Source organism: Vanellus vanellus (assembly GCF_965231255.1).
Source record: "Vanellus vanellus genome assembly, chromosome: 10".
Classification (NCBI taxonomy): domain Eukaryota; kingdom Metazoa; phylum Chordata; class Aves; order Charadriiformes; family Charadriidae; genus Vanellus; species Vanellus vanellus.
Genome location: NC_138915.1, coordinates 22,319,078 through 22,340,493, shown reverse-complemented (window position 1 = coordinate 22,340,493; position 21,416 = coordinate 22,319,078). Strand labels below are relative to the sequence as shown.

General features: G+C 55.4%; 1 protein-coding gene across 1 annotated transcript in view; it reads right to left on the bottom strand.

Moving 5' to 3' along the window:
- GPC3 (glypican 3) overlaps positions 1 to 21,416 on the bottom strand; it is a gene marked incomplete at both ends in the record, with an annotated part of 173,015 nt that overhangs the window by 46,800 nt on the left and 104,799 nt on the right. Inside the window, 3 exons of the mRNA XM_082488168.1 lie at positions 1,824 to 1,944; positions 14,055 to 14,180; positions 16,983 to 17,116. Of these exons, the coding sequence (XP_082344294.1) occupies positions 1,824 to 1,944; positions 14,055 to 14,180; positions 16,983 to 17,116 (381 nt within the window). The remainder of the gene's footprint in view (positions 1 to 1,823; positions 1,945 to 14,054; positions 14,181 to 16,982; positions 17,117 to 21,416) is intronic.

Sequence of the window (21,416 nt, the reverse complement as noted above, 5' to 3'; positions counted from 1 at the left end):
TTATTCTCAATCCCTCTCTTTTTTTTTTAAACACAGCTTTACAAGAGGGCTCGGTGTTTTTCAGGCTCTTACATTCACACCGAAACAACTCCCCTGCCCCCCGTGACACGTGCCGGCGCGGTATGGCGAGCCAAGGAGGGGCCGCGCCGTCAGAGATCGTGACCACGTTGACCGTATTCACCCCCTCACCGCTATTTTTCCCAGAGCGACGGCTGACAAAGACACTCTGCTGCTGCCAACAGCTGAGTTCAGCCCGGCCGTGTTTACCCGGGGTCTCTCCTTCCACGAATCCCCGCTCCTCGGCAGCCGGAACTGTTCAGCAAAAGACCTAACTTGACCCAATCTGGCAGCCCGCGTTTCACAACCGCTTTGTGTCAGCAGTTTCAAGTACGCTAATAACCCTGTTTTGTTCGGCGCGACTTTCTCACCGTGAACGGCAAAATATCATTATCACCTGCAGGTTGAAGCCTGCCCTCTATCCCATTCAACAGGGAGCTGATGATGCTATTTTTTTTTCCCGCCCCTTCCTCCTTTTTTTAATAATTACGGGCTGTTGGCAGATGGCGCGGCACGGCGCGGCGCGGGCAGGCGCGCGGGAAGGCAGAGCGAACCGCGCTGCTGCCGCTGCCCACGTCGGCTCCCGGGGACCCCGAATCCCTCCCTGCATCCCACTCCCGGATGGCGGCTAACGAGGCACGCCGGCACGGGAAGGTGCAGGGATTAAAGCAGGAACTGCTATGAAAACAGTCCCCCGGCAGCGGCGCGGGAGCAGGAAAGCAGAGGTTAGCAGAAAAGTCGCTAAGGCAGCAACTCCGGGCAGAGCCGCCCACGCAGCCCACCCGGCCGGGGAGCAACGCTGGGCTCAACCCCGGGAACCCGCCTCGTGCCGGTGCCACCCTGAATAGGTCCCCACCAGTAAGAGCTCTCTCGGGAGAGACCGGGCAGCTCAGCTCAGCGTTACCGCCCCAGTATTCGCCCTGCGAGGTGCCAGCACCGCGCGTGACTGCAAAGTAGAGAGGTCCAAGCTATCAGCCTACTGAAAAACATCCCCTCTACGAGTTAACTCAGCGACGCGGCGAGGGGAGCAGAGCCCAGAGCCGGACCCCAGCCCGGCTGGCCCCAGGCAACGCCGCAAGGAGAGCTCTGGGAGGTTAACAGCCGCCAGGAGAACGCCACGCAGAAATCCCTCGGCGGCGGCGGTGGGGCTTGTTCGCAGACCCAACCTGGCCTGGTACGACGGGTAGAGACAAGATGCTGCTTGTCCCGGCAGAGACGGCAGGTCTGAGACCGTGGGAAGGACGCTCCCTCCCCAGCGGAAGGGGTCTCCTCCAGCTCTGCCATTTCCCCGTTCAATGGTAACTTTGCCCCAGTAGTGACTGGGAGCGGATGCCCAGGGAGATACAGCGAACAACCGAGTGACCCTCTCTGCCAGCCACAAGCAGCGCCAAAGGGGACACCTCTGAGCAGAGGGGACAGTCGGCACGTGCCGCGCTGAACTGTGCCAGCATCACGGCAGCCCTGGTGTTCCCGGTCCTCCACCGTGCGGGGGACGGGTGCGGAAGCGCCGCGCAGGGATGCATCCCTGCATGCACAAACGAGGCAGAGGGTGGCGCGGGCGCCCTGCTGCTCCTGCTTCACCCGCAGAGCATCACCCCGCGCGGGGTACCGAGCGGGGCCGAGGCGGCACCGGCTCCGCACACAGCTGCTGAAGCGGGAGATGCCCCGGGTCGTCTGCCTGCGCCCGAAGAAAGCGTGGGGGAGGCCAGACTGATTTGGAAACCGCCCACTCTGGAGCCATCCCCGCTGGCACGCCTGCAACAAACCTGGTTGATGTGTTTCAGCTTGTCGATAATCTGGCTGATCACTGGCTCGGGACCTTTCATCTTCACCTCGTGGTTGCCGGGCTGAGTTTTTGCTCCGTTCCTTGTGATTTGGGGACTGTACCTGTGGGAGTGAGAACAGAGGAGACCACGATGTGAGGGGATAATAGAGAGGAGGTCTTTAAAGTTCAGTACAAACAAAAGAAACCCCGAGATAAGCACCAGCCCCTTCCAAAAAGGAGAGCACAAGCACAAGACAGTTAATAATGACAAAGAAAAGGCAGAAGATTCCCATAAATATTTCTCCTCCGCCTTTGCAGAGCAGCAAGATGATGAACTTGTATCACTTGAGGACGATGAAGTCCTTTCCAGTCCATTAGTAACCAAGGAAGATGTTAAACAGTATACAACAGGGATAAATATTTTCACATAACTTGCACCCAAGAGTCCTAAAAAAGCTGGCTCAGAAATTCTGGCTTGCTCGTGTTTGTTTAAAATAAATCTTGGCAGACCACAGAGACTCCAGTACAAGAGCGGTAGTGTTGTGCCCACAGCCAAAAAAAATGAGTGGGATGACCCAGTTAACTGCAAGCTGATTAGCATAACATCAACCCCCTTGCAAAATAATGACTATCACTGATGTGTGATTTCAATAATAAAGAATTAAAGCATCAGAATATAATTAACGCTGTCAACATTGCTAATGGAAAATAGGTGTTGTCAAACAATCCTGATTTCAGTCTTTGATGAGATCCAGCCTCGGGGATCAAAGTAACTGCTCAGACAGAACGTACCTCGAGTTCGGTGCGGTGCTGGGCTCTGCACCGCGCCATATCCCGATTTACACGGGTACCGTGCCAGGCGGCAAAGCCCCCGTAAAGCAGATAATGAGCTGGCGGAGAGCTCTCCAGATGCGGCTCTCCACAGGCACCCCCTCCCCGAGCAGCTCTGCCGAGGAGGGCGGCCAAGCCTGCCCTCAGCTTTTTCACTGGCGATTGGGAAAGAAATAGATATTCACAAAGTTACGGAACGGCAAAGCTTATCAGAGTGATAGAAGTGAGGGGAAGAGGGACGGCTGCCTGCCTGCCTTTGGGGGAACGCGTTTCTACGCTCCGTACCCGGGTAACAGCTCACGATGCTCAGGGCGTGAGGCGAGAGCGTCCACGCCAACCTCTAACTCGGCTTCAGGACCCGAGCGAGCAGCTGCCGCCACTGACCGCTGGCAGCCACCGCACTGGCCCAGAGCACGCTGGTGCCTTCTCGAGTTGTGGGGCGGCGGTATTCATCGTAGCCCCACTGACGGGCCACGGTACTCTACAAGCACAAGTCCTCATCTCTCCAAGAACGGACAGCCCAAGCGCGCGCGCGCTGCCAAACACCGGCACAGCCTGCGAAAGCAAGATGGCCACGATAACGCCAAGCGTCGCTCTGCTCGACTGTACGTCTGTTTTTCCGGTGCCGGGGGTAAACACGATGAATACTCCTTTCCGCGATTCATCTCCTCCACATCACATCCTCACCCAACTCCCAGCCCCAGCCGCTGCCTCCCCGTCTGTCTGCCAGCTCCCCGCTCCCCTGCCCGCTAATCCTTCGTCCCCACGCTGCCGGGCGAGCTCGGGCGATGACGGTCGGCCCGGCTCACAGGGGCTTTGGGGAGGAAACGGGACTTCAGCTGGGATTTAAAGGAGGGAGACAGGAGGGGCGGTGGGGCCAGCTCAGGGAGGATGCTTTGCTGGAGGAGAAAGGAAGAGGCACGGGGACCTTCGGCCACAAGGGCTGTTGGGGCACACTGAGGCTTTTGGGGATGCACAGGGGGTCGGCCCCACTTAAATTCTAAATTAGGAATGAGACCGACTCAGACATGAGGGGATGCAAAGGCAATCCCAGATTTACACCGGTGCGACAGGAACCTGCCCCTGACCTGAAATATTCCCATCGTTTAAAACACAGGGCTGAGGCCGATTCCCACGGCAAGGCTTTTTCGGAGCCGGAGTTACACATACAGGAGCGCTCTGCATCCCCAGTGGGGTCCCCAGCACTGGGCGCTCCCCATGCACCGCTCAGCTGGGGACCGGCCGCCCCGCGAGATGCTCCACTGGAAGAGATGACACGTGAAAAAGGATGGGCGAAAGGAGGTGTTTTTGCCTCTAGCAGAGGAGCACGTACCCGCGTATAGTCCTGTTTCCGGACACAAACAGCTTGTCCAGGTACAGGAGAAGCGTCACCGCAAAGCACAGACAGCAGCCAGGGTCTCCCAAGCCCCAGCACATCTCCCCAGCACCGGGGCAGCTGCCAGCGCAGTCATCCCACCACGCGGCACCGACTCCAACAGCTCTGTTCCCCACCCAGACACCCTTCCCCACACCGCTGCCTCCAGTTAGGACTCAATGTTTTGCAAAACACACTTTTTTTTTTTTTTTTTTTTTAATAGTTGCATTGTCCTGGGAAGCACAAAACAGCTCTACCCGCGGCGTAGCAGCTCCCAGCTCAGAAAAGCACTTACACACGCAACGAAGAGGCTGAAAGCGATGAGACGGGTAGAAGCGGGGCCAGGCAGCCCCAGGCTGGATGCCAGCCTGCAGCAGCCCATGGCCCAGGAGAAGGCCTTGGCTTCCCGGCACCCACGGCCGGAGGGACCACGAGCTCCCAGCACCATCTCGTGGGAAGAGGCTGCTGCCGCAAGCGCAGCCCTGCGAGCGCTCGGGCTTCGCCTCTCGCAGGGGAATAAGGCGCGGGGAGCGGCAAAAACATCAAAACCTGCTGCTTATGCGCGGCACCGTCACTTGATGCCACCGTGCCAACCCGACAAACACATCTGGCGACTGAACGCAAACATCCAGGAGACGCGTGACTTTTTAGACGCCAAAGAAATTACCGTTTTCGGTGCCGCTGTAAATTTAATTTAAAACACTGACGGAACTTTAAAGTGCGCTGCCGAAAAGTCTCCCGTGGTTTAAAAGATGATAAACCTCCCACAGGTTTTAGCAAGAGCAGAACCAAACCCGTTTGGGCCCTACTTAAATTAATACAGTCCCTCTCCTAAACAGTTTTATACAAAGAAAATCAATAGCAAAGTGGGAAAAACCCCTCCTGAAATGCACGCGACGCCTGCCCGAGAGGGTTCCCGGAGCCTGGGCGATGCCGTACAGGAGGGAGGCACGCAGCTCCGGCACGTCACCATAACCGTGTGTCCCAAGACTGCAATTGTTCCCCGGAAGACGGAGACCCTGACGCGACCGCGGTGGAGCGGCGAGGATGGCAGATCACCCTTCCCCAGGGGGACAAGTCTCCCAGAGAAGGGAGCAAACCCGAAAGCGTTTGCAGAGGGATCTCTCCTTAAAACAACGACGCCGGGGAAGCAGAGTGCCACCAGCCGGTGCTTCCCGCCTGGCCAGCTGCAAGGGTAGCCAACAGGCCCCAAACCAACCATCTGCGTCCTTACACAAGTCGTTTGAAGCGGGGAGGGGGGAGGCAGCAGCGGGCTCCTCCGCAGGCTGCACACCTCGGGGCGGGAATCGCAAAGAAGCGGAGACGCGGGGACACGCTACATCCGAAGAGCCGGAGAGGAGCTCCTGTGGGGCTTGGGTGCTTCAGGACACGCCACCTCTGCCCTGCCGACCCGAGACCCCCTCCCCGGGTGTGCGGGGGTACGAGGTGGGGGACACACCAGCTCCCCCCTCTGCCCGCCCATCGGGGCTGGCACGCATTCAGGCAAGGGGAGGGGGGCAGCCAAACGAAGGGTTAAAGACTTTGAAATGTAGCTTCAGTGAGGGATGGACATTCCTGAAACGCCAGAAAAGCTGGAAGAGGCAGCTGGCACCTCTCCCTGGCCGAGCGGCCAGCAGAGAGATGCCGTCGCAGCTCCCACCGAGCTGGAGGACAGGAGGGGGGGGTTGTCCCAGGGCAGTCCCCCCGCAGGCTCCCCTGTGTCCCCCCGAGCTGCTGCTGGGCTCGCAGGTGCCATCGCAAAGCAAAGCTGAAGCGTCACCTTCCTCCCACGTTCCCCAGCCGCAGCTCAGCAAAGGAAACACCTCAGAGCCGTCTTTCGCCGGTAAAAGAGCCCCTTCCGCGGGACACTCATGCCGCTCCACGCACCCCATCGCATACCTCCGCCACGGCGATACGGGCATGGAACAGCAAATATGCACTGTGGGCCAAGTCCACCCCCTGGTCCCCGGGGGTCCCCGCGCCAAAGGGATATCAGTGTCGCAACATGAGCACGGTCCGGCTTCCAACTTCATAAGCAAAGCCCAAAATACTTCCCTTCTTTGACGCATCTCGACGTCAGTCAGCAGCATCTCCTCGCCTGGGCTCCCGGGGTACGGGCTCTTGCTGGGGACGTGGTATTTTCCAAAGACAAATGTCACACTGTAAAATGTGCTGATAAGCAGCCCTCGCTAAAAATGGCTTTAAAGATGAAAACACTAACGATCTGCACAGACAGCACAACTACAGACCCTTCCTGCTGCTTCCCATCCACCAGCCATAAATGTCAAAGTACGCAGTCAAATTAACGGATTTTCCCCTCCTTTTCTCCCCGCCATCCACAAACATCTCTTGCGAACGTTTGGTCGGTCCACTCCAAAGGCAGCTCCTTCCAGGCTTTCATTTCAGAGCAAGGAAGGCAAGATGACAAATGCAATTTAAATCTATGGCAATGGATGCAAAATGTGTAAAATCCTACTTGGCCACGCCAGGCCTAGAGATGAGTTACCGCAGTGCCTGACGTGTGATCTAGAGAAAGTAATCCTACAAGTCAAACATCAAGAATTACACCTTTAAGAAAAGGGAAAGTAATTTTTCCGTTCCAACAGCAATTCGTTTATGCCTGCCTTCCAGTTGCAAAGTGTTTATTCAAATGCAGCTCCACAATTTAAACGGCGCGACATCCCTCGCAGGCTCCTTCTCTGCTATCTCTGTTCTCTGAATCCTACTTGTTTGAGGGAGCGGATGGGGGACAAATACAACAGAGTCTTCTACAAGACGGGACTATAATACAAGAGAGGAAGTTTCATCGCACAGGATTTAATAACCGAGCTTGAGCGCGCGGCGGCCCCAGCACCTGCAACCCCCTGAAGCCGCTCTGCTTTTCAAGACACGACGTGGGTTGGTGACACCGAGTCCTCACCACATAGGAGGCAAAATGATACGAAAAAGGGGAGACAAGACAGAAAAGCTTCTCCCCCGCCCTCCTGGTGGGAACACAAGTCTTCTCTCCAGCTGGTTTGCACAGGTCAGCAAAGGTGGGCGCAGTGGTGGTGCCCCCGTTTTACTCTCTCCGGCCCAGCTGCCTTCGGGATCAGCGCGACAACCTCCGTGTCACATCCGCGGTGCGAGCGGCAGGAGCCAAAAAGGCTGGAAGAGCTGCTTCCAAGCCACCCCTCCCGCCCTGCAGCCAGGGAGCGACTCCTGGACGAGCCCATGACCCTCCAAGAAAAGCTGATAACTCTTTCCCTGTGGGTTCCTCTCTGACAAGAGGCTGTCCAGAGAGACTTGGTCAATCATAGCGGTTACCCCAGCCCCGACACGGTCTGGGCGCGGGCTGCAGGCCAGCCACGCGCGGGTCCACCCCAGCTGTCCTCTTCCACGTGGGGCGCATGGTCCCACCATCCCTTGGCCATACGCAGACACTGCTCTGTGGGGGTGCAGGCGGCAGGAGAGAATCGGGGCGTTTGGCTCTCGGGTGCCTCCCCGGCTTGCCATGGGCATTCGGCCGCTTGATTGCGGCGAGCGCTTGCAGTCATCGCAGAGCTTGCCATGCCGCAGTCAATTTACACCACCAGAAGCTCTGAGCAAGCTTCTTCAAAAGCAACCGGGAAAACTCAACGCTCTCAGCGGGGAACGTTCTCACCTAAATAAAAAGGAGACTTTTTCTGCTGAATCTCCAAATACCAACCGCCTCGCAGCCCGGTCTCACTACCATGGGAGCCCTCCGAGATCCTGCTGTATTAGTTCTCTGCCAAAGGGTAGCGCTGCCTCTTCCCACCACCTTAGGCGATGCGCTAGGGCCGGTAAGGGGGCTGCGGGTGTTAATTTGTTTGATTAAACGTGAAGTCTCAAGTAATCACCCGGTTCTGGACGATGGAGCTTTAAGAACAGCAAAAACCGTAATATTCATAGCAGAATAACGGGAGTTTGAAGCGTGACGGGACAGCCTGAAGTCTCCCCCCATTCTTACTTCAGTTTGAGTAAGGTTCAAGACAAATAGATGATGGAAAGAACTGGCTAAACCTGAGACCAAGCAGCAGGCTTAATGTAGGAAGATTCATGATCTTCATTTCTGAAATATTCTGGAAACAATTACGGCCACTCAATAACCCACTGAATTTGCCTACTATCCTTTCATTATAGCTCACATTTGCTACAAAGCTGTGTTTTATGTGCTTGAAAAGTTATGCAGCCTCTCTCTTTGGGGACTCCATTGTATCGGATATTTTGCAGCACTGCCAGAAATAACCAAACCCTTCATGAACTAAAGGGTTATTGCTGGCACGGAATTTCCTTTGTTCCAATTACAGAATCTCATTTTTCTCTCTTGCTTCCAATTGTGCTTTCATTGTTTATGATTTGTATGATTAAAACAAACCACAGTACATTGGCAACGGCAGGGAAATCTGAGACTTCTAGCTTGAAGAAGAGAATCTGGCAAGGTGCTAAAAATATATTAATTTGGAACCGGTACAAAGAGAACAAGAGTTATGCGGGTGATTTAGATTAATGTACGAGTTTGTCTGGAGAAATTTGGAAATGGCAGTATCTACCAGTAATACTTAATGCGCTTACAAGTCTTGCAGTGGGCAAATGCCGCTGTCATTCTGTTCAGAACAGCTTGAAAGGAATATACTTGTGTAAGCAGATTATTAAACTCTGACAATCCAGATTTTAATATGCTTTCAGCGCTAAACGCTGCAAAACCCTGACACTACATGTAAGGCTCAAATCACCTTTGAGATCCAGACGCTTAACTCCCAGAGAAACTCAGATGAGTTCAATATCTCAACACCCACTTGACTTAAGCTGGAGTCTTCAAATGAGCTAATTATTCAGCCAGGGCTTCGGTGATAAGAATCACCCTCTGGTTTTTCTCTGCGTCGGATGGAGACAAGGATAAGAGAGGCTGGACAACATATTCTCACCACCCAACACCACCAGCATGAGGGCAGGTGGGAGGAAGGGGCATGAAGACAACCAGCGACAGGGAAGGGCATGATGGCAACCCTCGCCAAGGCAGGTTTTAGCTGTTGCACGCCCACCTTTTCTACACGTCCAACCCTCTGCTATCTCAGGGAAGTGCCTTTCAATTAACTGAGCCCAGGAAAGCTGCAAAGAGGTGCACAGGGACGCACAGAGACAGAAGGAGACCCAGCAGCTCTGGTCCCCGGCTACCACGAGCACCCAAGCACCGCGACCCCTCGCAAGCGGTGGAGCGCACCACGTGTGGCTTTTGCTGTGAACCTTAAAAGCACAATATGTTTTTTTGCACACTTTGAAAAGTGTGAAAAGCAGCAATTTCTTGCCTTTTCTTTTTTTCTTCCCACTTTGGCTTGTGTTCTTCAACAGCACAGCAAAAGACGCCGGCACCGCTCAGCGCGTGACCAGAAAAATCAACCTTCCTTGTATGGTTCCCACTGTTGGCAAGCCGTTATTTCTGACAGACGAAGGCACCGTGTGCTAAACCCACGTGAAGGATGACAACCAGGCTACCAACCCAGAGATCAAACCTCAGGAAGGAGGATGAATTCTTGCTATTAGATGGTCCAACTCAGTGAAGTGAGCGAGATGGACAAAGGACCACAAAGTAAGACCCGGTAAAAGAAAATGAGGGATGAATCATATTAAAAATGCTAAAATACACAAAGCGGGATGAGTGATGCCGACCCATCAGCAGAGCACATTGCACATCAACCCCACCACAAGCCAAGGCGTAGAAAGCCCTTGGTCAAGCAGGTCCACAGAGCTCTTAATTTCAGGGGGGTTGGAAGGGGCTGCACCCGCTGCACGCATAACCCTGCTCCATCGGTGGGAAACCTCAGAGCCAGGCATGAAACAAGAACACAGCTCAAGTAGAGTTGGACCTCCATCAACTCAACCAGCAAAGTAGAGTTTGCACAGGACTGCACGGAAACGGTTCGCTGCGCCAAGAAAAAAAGCACAATAAAATACTCCAGCCGGCTGCATCGCATCGGAGTCCCAGATGAACATGCCACGTTCAATCAAGGCAGAGGGAGTTAAGGGCGAGGAGGAAACAGAGGACGATTCAAGGCTTAAACTGGGAAATGAGACCCCGCGGAAAGGCATTGAGCACGTCCAGTCCGTGGGGAGGAGGGACACGCTCATTGCTGATACCAAAGCAGTGGGATAAAACAGGACAGAGTAAATACTGATTCAGAAAAACCCCAAGAGGAGGAGCGTCGGGTGCAGAGGGGACCGTTTGCATCAAACAGCAGGACACGCATTGTTGGCATTGCCTAGTACTGGAACGCGTTAGCCAGGGGCTGTGAAGTTGCTATTCCAGGCTTGACTTAACGTGTTATAGGAAGAGGACTTAGAATAAGTAGCAAATTTTGTCATGACAGAGAAATCAGGAAATGGAGAAACCAGCAGGGCTCCTCTCTAACTTAATTAACACGTGGGTACTGCATTAAAGACGTGAGAGGTAAATAGCCACAAGCCCTACAGGAACACCACCAAAGCCCAGCCATGCCCACGTGGATGCTCACACCGAGCTCACTGATACACAGCAATACACACACAGCTTTATCCATCATCTGTGTGGCAACAGGCATGGAAACACACCATCCACCCAACCATCCCACTCTCCTTCTGCAGCTTCAGCAGGTGCTTTTTAACCTGTCCCTAGGGTGGACATCTCATACTGCTATGGGAATCACAGGGTGCCTCTCCCAAGCCCCAGCTGCCACTCCACGGGGACGCGGGTGGTCTCAGATCTTCCTATGGATGCTCCAGATCCCAAAGGGGTCTCGTGTTGCACGTGGTGCCTACACTCAGGCAACTCAATCCTGTCACAGCAGGTGAAGTGCAAGGCATGAGCGTCTCCTCCTGTCCAGCCTGCTGACCTTTCAGCCGGGAAGACCTGCACCAGAGAAAAAGTGCACGATTTGCAAAAGCCAATATCCAAAATAAAGCCGGAGGGACCCATTAAGATATAAAGTATATTTTACACGCACAAAACCTCCAAAATCAGACCGTTCTTTCCGGCAGCCGTTACGCGCGCGGGACAACTACCAGGTCAGCAGCCTGAAATTAATACTAGAGATTCACGAAACACCGAATTCCTTGTAAAAAGCGGCAACCTGGTGTTTGACGACGAACAAGCGCGCACCGGTGCCGCGGGAGAACTGCTGTAGCCACACCAGAAACACTCCAGTACGTACTGCACGTTCTCAGAGCGGCTCGGGAGAGAGCTGCTAGGCGGTGAGCGGCTGCTTGGCTCCCTCTTGGGGAAAAGGCCGGATAAAGAAACCGGCGGTTTGGGGTATTCGAGCACCGTTACCTGAAATACTCCTGATTTCCAGGAATCCTCCCAGGCTCTCTGGAAGAGATGCCATGCTGGGAAGTCCAAGCACGCGACAAAGTCAGTTTTGGCTCCCCGGGAAGCAATGCAATGGGCTTTGGTGACCATCGGAGCTACATTGGAAACGTTCTGCAAACGGGTCCCGAGAGAGGAGCACCATGGACCATTACCTTATTTATTTAGCTGAGTTCTCCCCTGTATTTCAGCAGAAACACCACCGCCTACGACGCACTTTGGCAGGCTGTGGAGAGCAGAGGGTCACCCTGGGAAGCGTTACGGCTGCAGATGCTCAAAACACAAGGTGGGAAGGCAGTTGAGGCGCTGAAGAGGCAACGGCTGTTTCTGTGCTGTGCATCCCTTTGCCCTCCCTCCTGACCACCCTGCCTCCACGGGGGCATTCAGATCCCCTCCTCCACGCAAGCCACCATCTACACTGCTTCCCTGCCCGGCGAGCCAGAGCGTCCCACTCCAGGACACCGCTGATGTCCCTGCGAAGAGATGGGGGATTTCACTCACAAAAAAAACCATAAAAACCAAAAAAAAAAAAAAAAAGAAAAAAACAAAAAACCAAAAAAAACCCCAAAACTCCAATATCTACCTGCAAGGGAGCTGTTACTAATATTTCACAGGAGGTGGCAGAGACGGTGACATCTGCGCGCTGGATGGGAGGGGGCAAGGAGGAGAGGGGTGGGAAGTCACGCTCCCTTCAGGCACAGCACCGGCTTTCATCCTCGACTTAACAGCCAGGCAGTCGGGGCCTGAAATCACCGGGCCCCCTCCGTGCACGTCGGCTTTGCCCTCTCCCCGCCTTGCCTCCTCCGCATGCCGCGGCACCCACGGGAGATGCCCGACTGCGCCACCAGCATCGCAGCAGGGCACCTAAGGATGGCATCTCCGCCTGTGACGCTCCACCGGGATTCTCAGCAGAAAGCTGGAGAAGGCTGTCGTCTAAAATCAGGTTTAATCCGCAAATAACTCTGAATTTACATTTGTAGGAGGATGTGGACTCAGCACCTTTCCCTTGCTGCCACTTCACCCCGCCGCGCGTCAGCAGGACCACTGGCCGCGGCCCCAGTGAACTTGTCGTAAGAGAAGACCTCACCCTAGGTCCTCCCCTGCAAAGCTGCAGGGTTTAGAGCACTGCTTTAAGAAGTTAATTAACAATCAGTGAGATGGTATTGAAATAATCCTTTTTTTTTTTTTTCTTCCCTTTGTACTTCTCAGTTAGGCATGGAAACTCAAGATTTTCCAGAAACAGGTACAGATAGAGGACACATTTTTCCTTAGGCAAAGCAAGTACGTTTTATTAGGCGTGTGATCTTAGATGCTTGAGCAATTTTTTTTTTTTTTCCAAAATATAGTTTGATGCTATTTTGGTCCCTTCAGTGTCTCAGGTCAGTATTGCAAGTACAGGCTAATTACCACCTGAGGTTACTGATCAAGAAGTCATAATTAATATCTCAACATTTCACCACTTTCTGATTTTATTTCTATTTCTTCCCTTATGCAAACTACTTAATAGCGAAGGATGCTTTGCAAAGTAGGGTGATTAGAGGAGATTTATATATAATTGTAAAAAAAAAATTTCCAAGTTGTATTTCCACATTCTTTAACATTCCTGAGGGGCATTTTCTGCAAGGGAAAAAAGAAAAAAAAAAACCTCTCGATTTCTATTAACATTTCTTTCCCCTTTACGCTGTTAATCCTGTACTTGCCTGTCTTCATTAACCTCACAGTCACCACCGGGACAGCCTCAGAACCGGCGAGTTGGGCAGGGAAAAGCAGCCAGGACACGAGCTGGACCCCGGTGTGAACGGCTCCGTCCAGAGAGGACAGCCAGGGCTCGGCTGGGGGACGATGGTCAGATGGCAGCAGTGGCACCACCAGACCTCAGCGGTCCTGACCTCCTCCAGCACAGAGCCGTGGAGAAACCCAACAAGGCGCTCTTCCTTGTCACTCACGGAATCCCCGAATCCCAGAGTGGTGAGGGCTGGAGGGGCCCTTTGGAGCTCCCCCAGTCCCACCCCCCGCCAGAGCAGGGGCACCTCCAGCAGTGGCACAGGACACCTCCAGGCGGGTTTGGAATGGCTCCAGAGGGGGAGACTCCCCCCTCTCTGGGCAGCTGTGCCAGTGCTCTGCCGCCCCCACAGGAGAGAAGTCCCTCCTCAGGTTGAGATGGAACTTCCCATGGTCACGTTTGCGCCCGTTCCCTCGTCTTGTTCTCCTCGGCTGGGAGAGGGGATGCCAGCCATGCTGTCCTGCCACTGCCGCAGGGAGCCAGGTCGGAGACATCCCCACCCCACCGCAGGGCATGGTGGCAACCACCCCCCATCGCTACTCCGGAGGAGCCACCCCCGGCACGGCGCTGCACCCTCCCACGGGGACACGGCCGCGCTGAGCGGCCGCTGCTCTCCCCTCTTGGCTCACCGCTACCAACCCACCGCCACCGAGAGCGGTCACGGCTGCAGAGATTTCACAGCAGAGTGCAGAAGGCTCAGTGGAGGGCAGCACACCACCGCTTCTCCTCTCCGTGCCGACTTTGCACATCCATCCGAGCTGCAGCACGCCCCGACACCGGCTCTGTCAAAGGGGGTTTTTTTAAGGGAACGAGCAGTGCCTCGGTCACAGCCCACTCCTGCGCCTGGTTAAGAAGCAGCGCTGGGGAGAGGGAGAGGGAGAGGAAGGGAGACGCGATTCACCTCTCCACGACTTCTTGTCCATTCCAGCAAAGAGTGTCGTTCTGGACGGCAGAGCTGTGGCTGCAGACGTACTCCGGCAAGCTGCTGTAAAAACTGCTGTGGGACTTCAGCTTCGTAATGAGTTCCCTGGAAGAAAAAGGCGGGGGGAGGGGGAGGGAGAATGATGCTCAGTTAAAAGAGAAGCAGCAGATGGGGTTGGTGCATTTTAACCATCAAAAGTAGTCACACAAACCCAACAAGAAAGCAGCTGGGTGCAAACAAGCTGTGAAGCATCGTCACTTTGCCTGTCGTTGGCCATCCGAGATCCCTGGGAGGGCAGGTGGCGTTTTTGGTGGCAGACCAGAGCAGACGCCCTCAGCACCGACCCGTACAGAAGGGTAACACTGGGTTTCGCGCTGTGCTGTTAAAACCGCGGGGTTTCAAAGCGTACGCTTGGGCTGGCCGTGGGGTCACAGTCTGCATTCGAAGGGGCAAATTACACCCAGGAAAGACGGCTCTGCCCCAGGAGGGCAGGAGGAGCCGCAGCAGCGGTGCCTGCACCAGGCAGAGGGGACACGAACCAGGCGGCACCTTCCACCCTTGCGCCCTCCCTTCCCGGCACCTTTGTCCCCAGCAGGTCCCCATCGGCAGCGGTCCAGAGGTGCCGGGACACAGGCTGACCCCGGGGACTCTGACAGCCACCAGGAAGGGGACAGGGGCCGCGGGAGCGGGGTGCGCCCGTCCCCCCCAGCCCAGGTCAGTCCCCTCGGGGGGCACTCAGCAGCTGTCACGGGGAAACGCTGGCAGACTTCATCGGGTGAACGGCACAAAAAGTGTGATAATATAGAATTGTTGAATCGTCGAGGTTGGAAGGGACCTTTAAGATCATCGAGTCCAACCATCAACCTCACACTGCCAAACCCACCACTAAAACACATCCCTCAGCACCACGTCTGCCCATCTTTTAAATACCCCCAGGGATGGCAACTCCACCACTGCCCTGGGCAGCCTGTGCCAGCGCTTGGCAACCCTTTCCATGAAGAGCTTTTTTCCTAATATCCAATTCCTAACATCCAACGAATAGCAGGGACTGGGAGAAGTAAGACTTGGCCTCACAGGCTCTGCCTTGGGTTCAGTTCAGTGGGTTTCCCCCTTCGGAAGAGGTTACTTCTTGGCCTCCTTCCTCCCCGGGAGGGGTGACGAGGGATCAGCACCTCGAGCTGGGACCATTCCCGGGGGCATCCCTTGGCGCCCGCAGCGGTGGGACCTCCATGCCCAGCCAGAGCAAGCTTCGGCAGGCCGGGGTGCAGAGGGGGTGCCCAGCTCCCTCCATCCCCCTTTGCTGGGGGATTTGATGGGGTTGCCTCTCCAGATGAAGCCCCCGACTGCCGGCTGGGGGCAGGCGACACAAGGAGAAGAGGCCCCAGCGCCAGGGAAGGCAGTCAGCACTGCTCCGCTCTGATTTTCTGCTGCCCAGGAGCCTGTCTCTGCTCCAGTCACGCCAATGCAGCACAGGGCCACCAGGTCCTACCCTGGCTTATCACGAGCCAGGATATGGCAAGCACCAACCCATCCATCGCTGTCCATGGCAATAAACCTTTGGCCGAGGAGCCAAACCGCTTCCAAAGGGTGGGAGTTCAGCCCACGACCCCCCTGCACATCTTGGAGGGGTTCTTCAGACATTCACCTCCTGCACGAACCACCTCCCACGGCCGTCTCCTGCGCTGGGCTTACGGTGGGGCAGGAGGTCCAACCAACACCATTTTGAAAGCCAAAATAAGGCAAGACCCGGGGTTTCAGGGAAGGGAGAGGGAGAGGGAGAGGGAGAGGGAGAGGGAGAGGGAGAGGGAGAGGGAGAGGGAGAGGGAGAGGGAGAGGGAGAGGGAGAGGGAGAGGGAGAGGGAGAGGGAGAGGGAGAGGGAGAGGGAGAGGGAGAGGGAGAGGGAGAGGGAGAGGGAGAGGGAGAGGGAGAGGGAGAGGGAGAGGGAAAGGGAAAGGGAAAGGGAAAGGGAAAGGGAACTCCTCCGTATCTGCAGGTAGAAGCTCACATAATTCATCACAGCAGATTTTATTAGGCTTCACAATCCTCAAAGGACATCTCGGGCTGTGTAACCCTCCGACGGGTCGAGACAACAGAGGAATGCAAGCCCTGGTGCTGTATCTCATGGGAACCGTATCAAGAATGTGGCCCTGTTACTCTTTAAAGAGAAATCCATCCAACTTAGGCTATCCTCAGTTCCAAAAATTGCCAAGCTTGCCCGTTCCTCCTCCGCAGGGATTTTTTCTTGTATTCAAGACAGCAGTAAAGGCACCGCACGTCTCTGGGTGTGCTGTGCGATCCAGAGGGGAGATGTTTCTCCCTCACACACCAGCGTGAGCCCACTGAATTACAGCTTCTATCTGCAGAGGGAAGGAAGCACAGCAGCGGAGGCACCTGCTTCACTTTGAAAATACTCAGGAAAAGGCTGTTAACATCGCTGAACTACCACCAAAGACTGCACAAAAAAAAGAAGTTAAATGAGTCCCCCTTACCTACACACATGCAGCGTACCAGGTTAGAGCGACAATTCCCACCTATAACTACACCTGTGAGTATTTCTGCCGCTATAGCAGTGCCCAAGAGACCCACACAGGGCATTTGGTGTATGAGCCTGCGTGCCTGGGGCAGTGCAAAAAAAGCAAAACAAAGATGAAAAGCGGGAGAGAGTTTTACAGGTTAAAAACAATAATTGGAAATAGATGCACCGGGTGAGAAAACACAGGTAGACACCTCACTGCGCTTCAGAGCCAGCCACGGAGCAGCTCTGACGTTCAGAGTCGAAAGCAGCCACGGGTTTACGGGTAAGGGAAATAAGGAGCTCTTCCATCCGCTTCCACGGGGCCATCCCGTATGGCGACGGCCCCTGCAGCCCATCCCGCGGGCACCGCGCTCAGCCCCAGCCCTCTCACCTCCTCCTGCTGGACAAAGTTTCTTCTGGCTCGATGTGAGTCACCTTCAGGACTTTCTTGTCCACGAGAAGGTCTTTGGGGTAATTAGCTGATCGATACTGCCTCTGCTGAGCGTGGCCGCACAACCGGCTGAGCTGGAAAACACAAACACAGCAGCATGAGGAAGCGTTGGGACCAGAAGCGCGGCAAGAAAAGAGCTGAGATGCCCCTGCACATGAGCTGGTCTGTCGTCCCGTCATCTCCATCTCCCCCGTAGCTCATGCAACCACCTGAAAGCAAACCGCCGCCCTAAGGATGCAACCACACTCCTGTACCCCACGTGGGAGGGAAGGCAGGACGTTTCAGGCACGATTTCCAGGCATCAAAGCGCCCCGTGACCATCAAAACCCCCGAGCTGCAGGCGCGACCGGCAGAGCTCCCGGTGCCAGGTTAAGCTCATGCCGGCAGGACGGGGCTCAAGATGTTCCCCGCTCCTTCTTTGCCGAAAGCCGCGGCACCGCGGGACTCCACATCCCACTGCTCTTGCCGGGCTTTTAGGAAACACCTCCTCTTCTCAAGGTAGATCCCGCGACCCGGGTTCTGCACCGCGAGGCAGCTCAGCATCCGCACGGGCCGCGCTGCAGGTGCCCAGGGATGAGCATCACACACATCGGTACTAATTAAAAAACAAAAATAAATAAATAAAATCAGAGCCTAAACTACAGCAAGCCTTGTGGCTACAGCCCGGTCATACCACGGGAGGTCTTGATTAACAGGGCTCTGTTAATGACACAAATTAGCTCATTAGCATACAGATGATTCGGTAACGGGCTGCAGCAGCGAGGGAAGGAATCCAAAATGCCTCATTAAAGCTCTCCCGCGCGGCCGCCGTCCCGAGACTCAGCCAGCAGCACCACGGCCACCGTGGCAGCCCCCACTGCCGATGGATTTGAGCCATCTCCTTCTCTGGGAGACCACCGAGGGACAGCTGTGTCCCCCCCAGGGCACTGCCACCACCGGGAAAAATCACCTTTTGAACCACCCTGCAGTGTTCTGCAGGACTCATCCACGCTGCCTCGCGAAGGGGGCTCGGCCGACTCCTGGGATCACGAAGGCACCGCAGCGAACACCAACCCCTCTTCCCTCATCCTACCACCCGCGTCCAGGCGCGGGACCAACCATGTACCCATAAAACGCCCGTTCCTTGCAGCGCCTCGTTTATCTTCACCCCACACCGAACCAAGGCGGCACAGCTAAACTCCCAGTTAGCCACGCGCCGCAGGCTAAAAGCCCACCTGCCGCCCGAAGCTACAAGCATCTGATGTGTAAAGAGAAGAGATTAATTCTGTTCTATTACATCCCGCGTTTGGATGGGCAAATAAATTAGTAATGTCACCTCTTTCGTTATCAAGGGCAGCACAGTTCGTTTGCTCGGGCTGCCGTACAACGGAGAGCAGAAGGGAACCCTCCTGGGAGCCGGGCACTGCCCTCGCTGGTTGGCGGCGCCGTGCGAAGAGATGCTGCCACCGGTCCCTTCTGCACGCGTGGTCCCCTCTGCCGGAGCGGCTCCTCCTGCAGCTGCCGGGGAAGCAGTTTCTGCAGCATCTCACCTGGTTTTTCTCTCCGCTGCCTTCCCCTTGGCTGCGTTTCCTCTCCGTCCTGCCAAACCCGAGTCTTGCAGAAGAACGTAATCAGCCCTACCGCCCTCCTCGAATCATGCGCAGGCTTAAAAACCAGAGGCAGGAAGGGAGTAAGAAAAACAAACACAACTGCTTTCTTTGCCTTTTGGGTTTTCCTTTAGCATTCGTGCCTCTCATAAAATTTGGAGGTAGTCCTCTGATGCAGACCGCCGGGACTAGGAGGAAATCTCAGGGCAGCAGGAGACTTGGACAAGGGTATTTGGGACAGCCGAGACTCCACCGCTGCAGAATGGGTCTGCGCATCCCGCGCTCCCTCTGTGCTGGCTGGTGCCACGGCCCCCGCAATGGGCAGATCGGCAGGAGAGGGCGAGGATGCACGGGGGTCCGCAGCCCTCACCCCCCCAGAGGTGCCCTCCAAGCCTGCGGGGAGGTCAGAGACCAGACCTGCCGTGAAACCACCTCGGGGAAACACAGGGTACACCAACCATAGAATGGTTGGAGTTGGAAGGGCCCTTAAACGTCACCCAGTCCCACCCCCTGCCCTGAGCAGGGCCACCTCCCCCCAGCCCAGGTTGCTCCAAGCCCTGTCCAACCTGGCCTTGAACACCTCCAGGGATGGGGCAGCCATGGTGGGCGCAGAACAAACAACGTCACAAGAGCAGCATCGCTGCACCACGCTCTGCGCCGGCACGTAAAGCAGAGGAGAGAAGCGGGAAAAGGTCAGATATTTGAAGCTGCCGGTTTTGATGACTCCCTTTGATTCCCCCCGCTCTTTCCAAAGCCGCCTTTCAGCTGGCGAAGCCTCTTGTATCCCGAGAGAAGAGCAAGTCCAGGATCAAGGCTTTTTTTCCCCCCAGGGATGCTGAGATGCTGAATGTGAGGGGAGGGCCCGAGCGACCGGGAGAACAACGGCGCTTCAAACAGCGAAGCGGCCGGGCGGACCGGGGCTGCCTCATTTCCCACCCGGCACCGAAGGTGTCGCAGCCCCTCTGCTCCTGGCTCCTGCGCGGGAACCGCGGCTCGGCCGCATCCGCGCAGCCCCGCTCGGCTCTGGGTACCACGGGCTCCGGCGAGGGACAGCACCACAAACAGCATCGTGCTAGCCCCGACATGGGACAGCGGATGAAATCTTCACAGATAGGAGCTGAAAAGTCTGAGCAACGCATCCAATTTTTTACTTATTTATTTATTCAAGGACCAACTAACCTTTTCAGGGAGAAAAAAAAAAAAAAAAAAAAACAACAAACAAACCCAAACAAAAAACCCACAACCCTGCAGCCCATCTTGCAAAGTCACGGTGAAATGATTGTCACATTTTAGTCAAACAAAAAGCCGGCTGAGATTTGAACTTTAAATAAAGTGAGAGAATGTAGAAGTAACAGATTGCCTGCTCATTCGCAGGGACGGCATCGCGTGCGCTTTCGGGGTGGGGGGTGGGGGGGGAGAGGGAAGGATTTCACAAACCATCTGCCAAAGTTTGCTTGGGCCACAAGCGGTCCCTAGGACGGCGGCTCAGAAATCCTGTTTCCATCTTTACCCCTTTTTGAGTCCCCGCTGCGAGCTCAGGAACGCAGGAACCCAGTTTCCCCAGTCTCTTCCTAATCACCGCTATTACAAAGCCAGCTCCAAATTTTAAGAAGTCCAGAAAAACGCCGCTGTAGGGTGGGTCAGAGAAGGGAAAAAGTGAGATGCTGCAGCTCTCCAGGCATCGCTGGGGCAGGAGCAGCGGGGCAGGGGCAGCCAGAGCCCCGGCAAGGTGGGATGCCCGCGAGAGCGAGAGCAAAAGGAGGGCGGCGCATCTCATCGCGTGCGCTAAACTAACCTCGAGCGACAGCGGTGCTACGTGGTTGCCTCCCGCCACCCAGTTACAAATGGGAAATCCAAAGCCAATCGACAGAACGGAAGTGCCGGCGCTCCTCCTCGGGCTGCGCACGCTGTCGGCGGGATCGTAAGTATATACACCAGTCCTTATCTAAAGTCTATCCAGCGCCAGGGCCGTGCGCTCTCTCATTTCGCATCACACACAGCCCCAGAAGAGGCTGAAGTTTGAAACATCAGGCCACAAAAAAAAAAAAAAAAAAAAAAAAATGAATAAGGAAACCAAACGGCAGTGTGGGGTTTAGGCAACGGTGGGGGGTGGGGGGGTTCTTTTCTTTTTAAGAGAATCTGCCAGTCCACCAAAAAACCGCCACGATGGGACACAGAAAAAACCTTCCTCGAGCCCAGAACTTTTACAAGCCCCCAATACTTTAAGAGCTAAAGCTAAATTTCCCTGCCCCTGCTCATTAAAAAAACTCACTAATTACCCGATTTCATTAGCCTCCTCTACGCGAGCGTGACCGGGGCCACAAGGGGAACCATTTACCTCCAGCCGACCGCTACCCACCGCCCCATTTCTTTATCCTGTGGGCAGGGGGAGCCCGTGCCCGCCGGCCGGGCAGAGCTCCTCGGGGACCCCGCGGTCCCCCACCTGCCGACCGTCCCCGCGCCGGATGGGGAAGCAGCCGGTTCCCGCCGCCCCCGGGAGCCGCGCGCCACGTAACGGCTCCGCTTCAGAAGGAACATCGATTTTGAGAGGAGCGCAGGGACGAAGCTAATGGAGTGGCACCATCAGCCCTCTTTAACGCTTCCCCATTAATTTAAGGTAAGAGGAGGACTGTCGGGAATTTGTCGGGAATGATGCACCGTGAGCAGCCAGGGACCAGATCTGCCACCATGGCAACCGCAAAGGTCCCACTGGTCCACGTGGGTGCCCACAAGCCAACAGAAACTGGGACCACCGGGCTAAGGTTAAATTATGTCAAAAAAAAAAAAA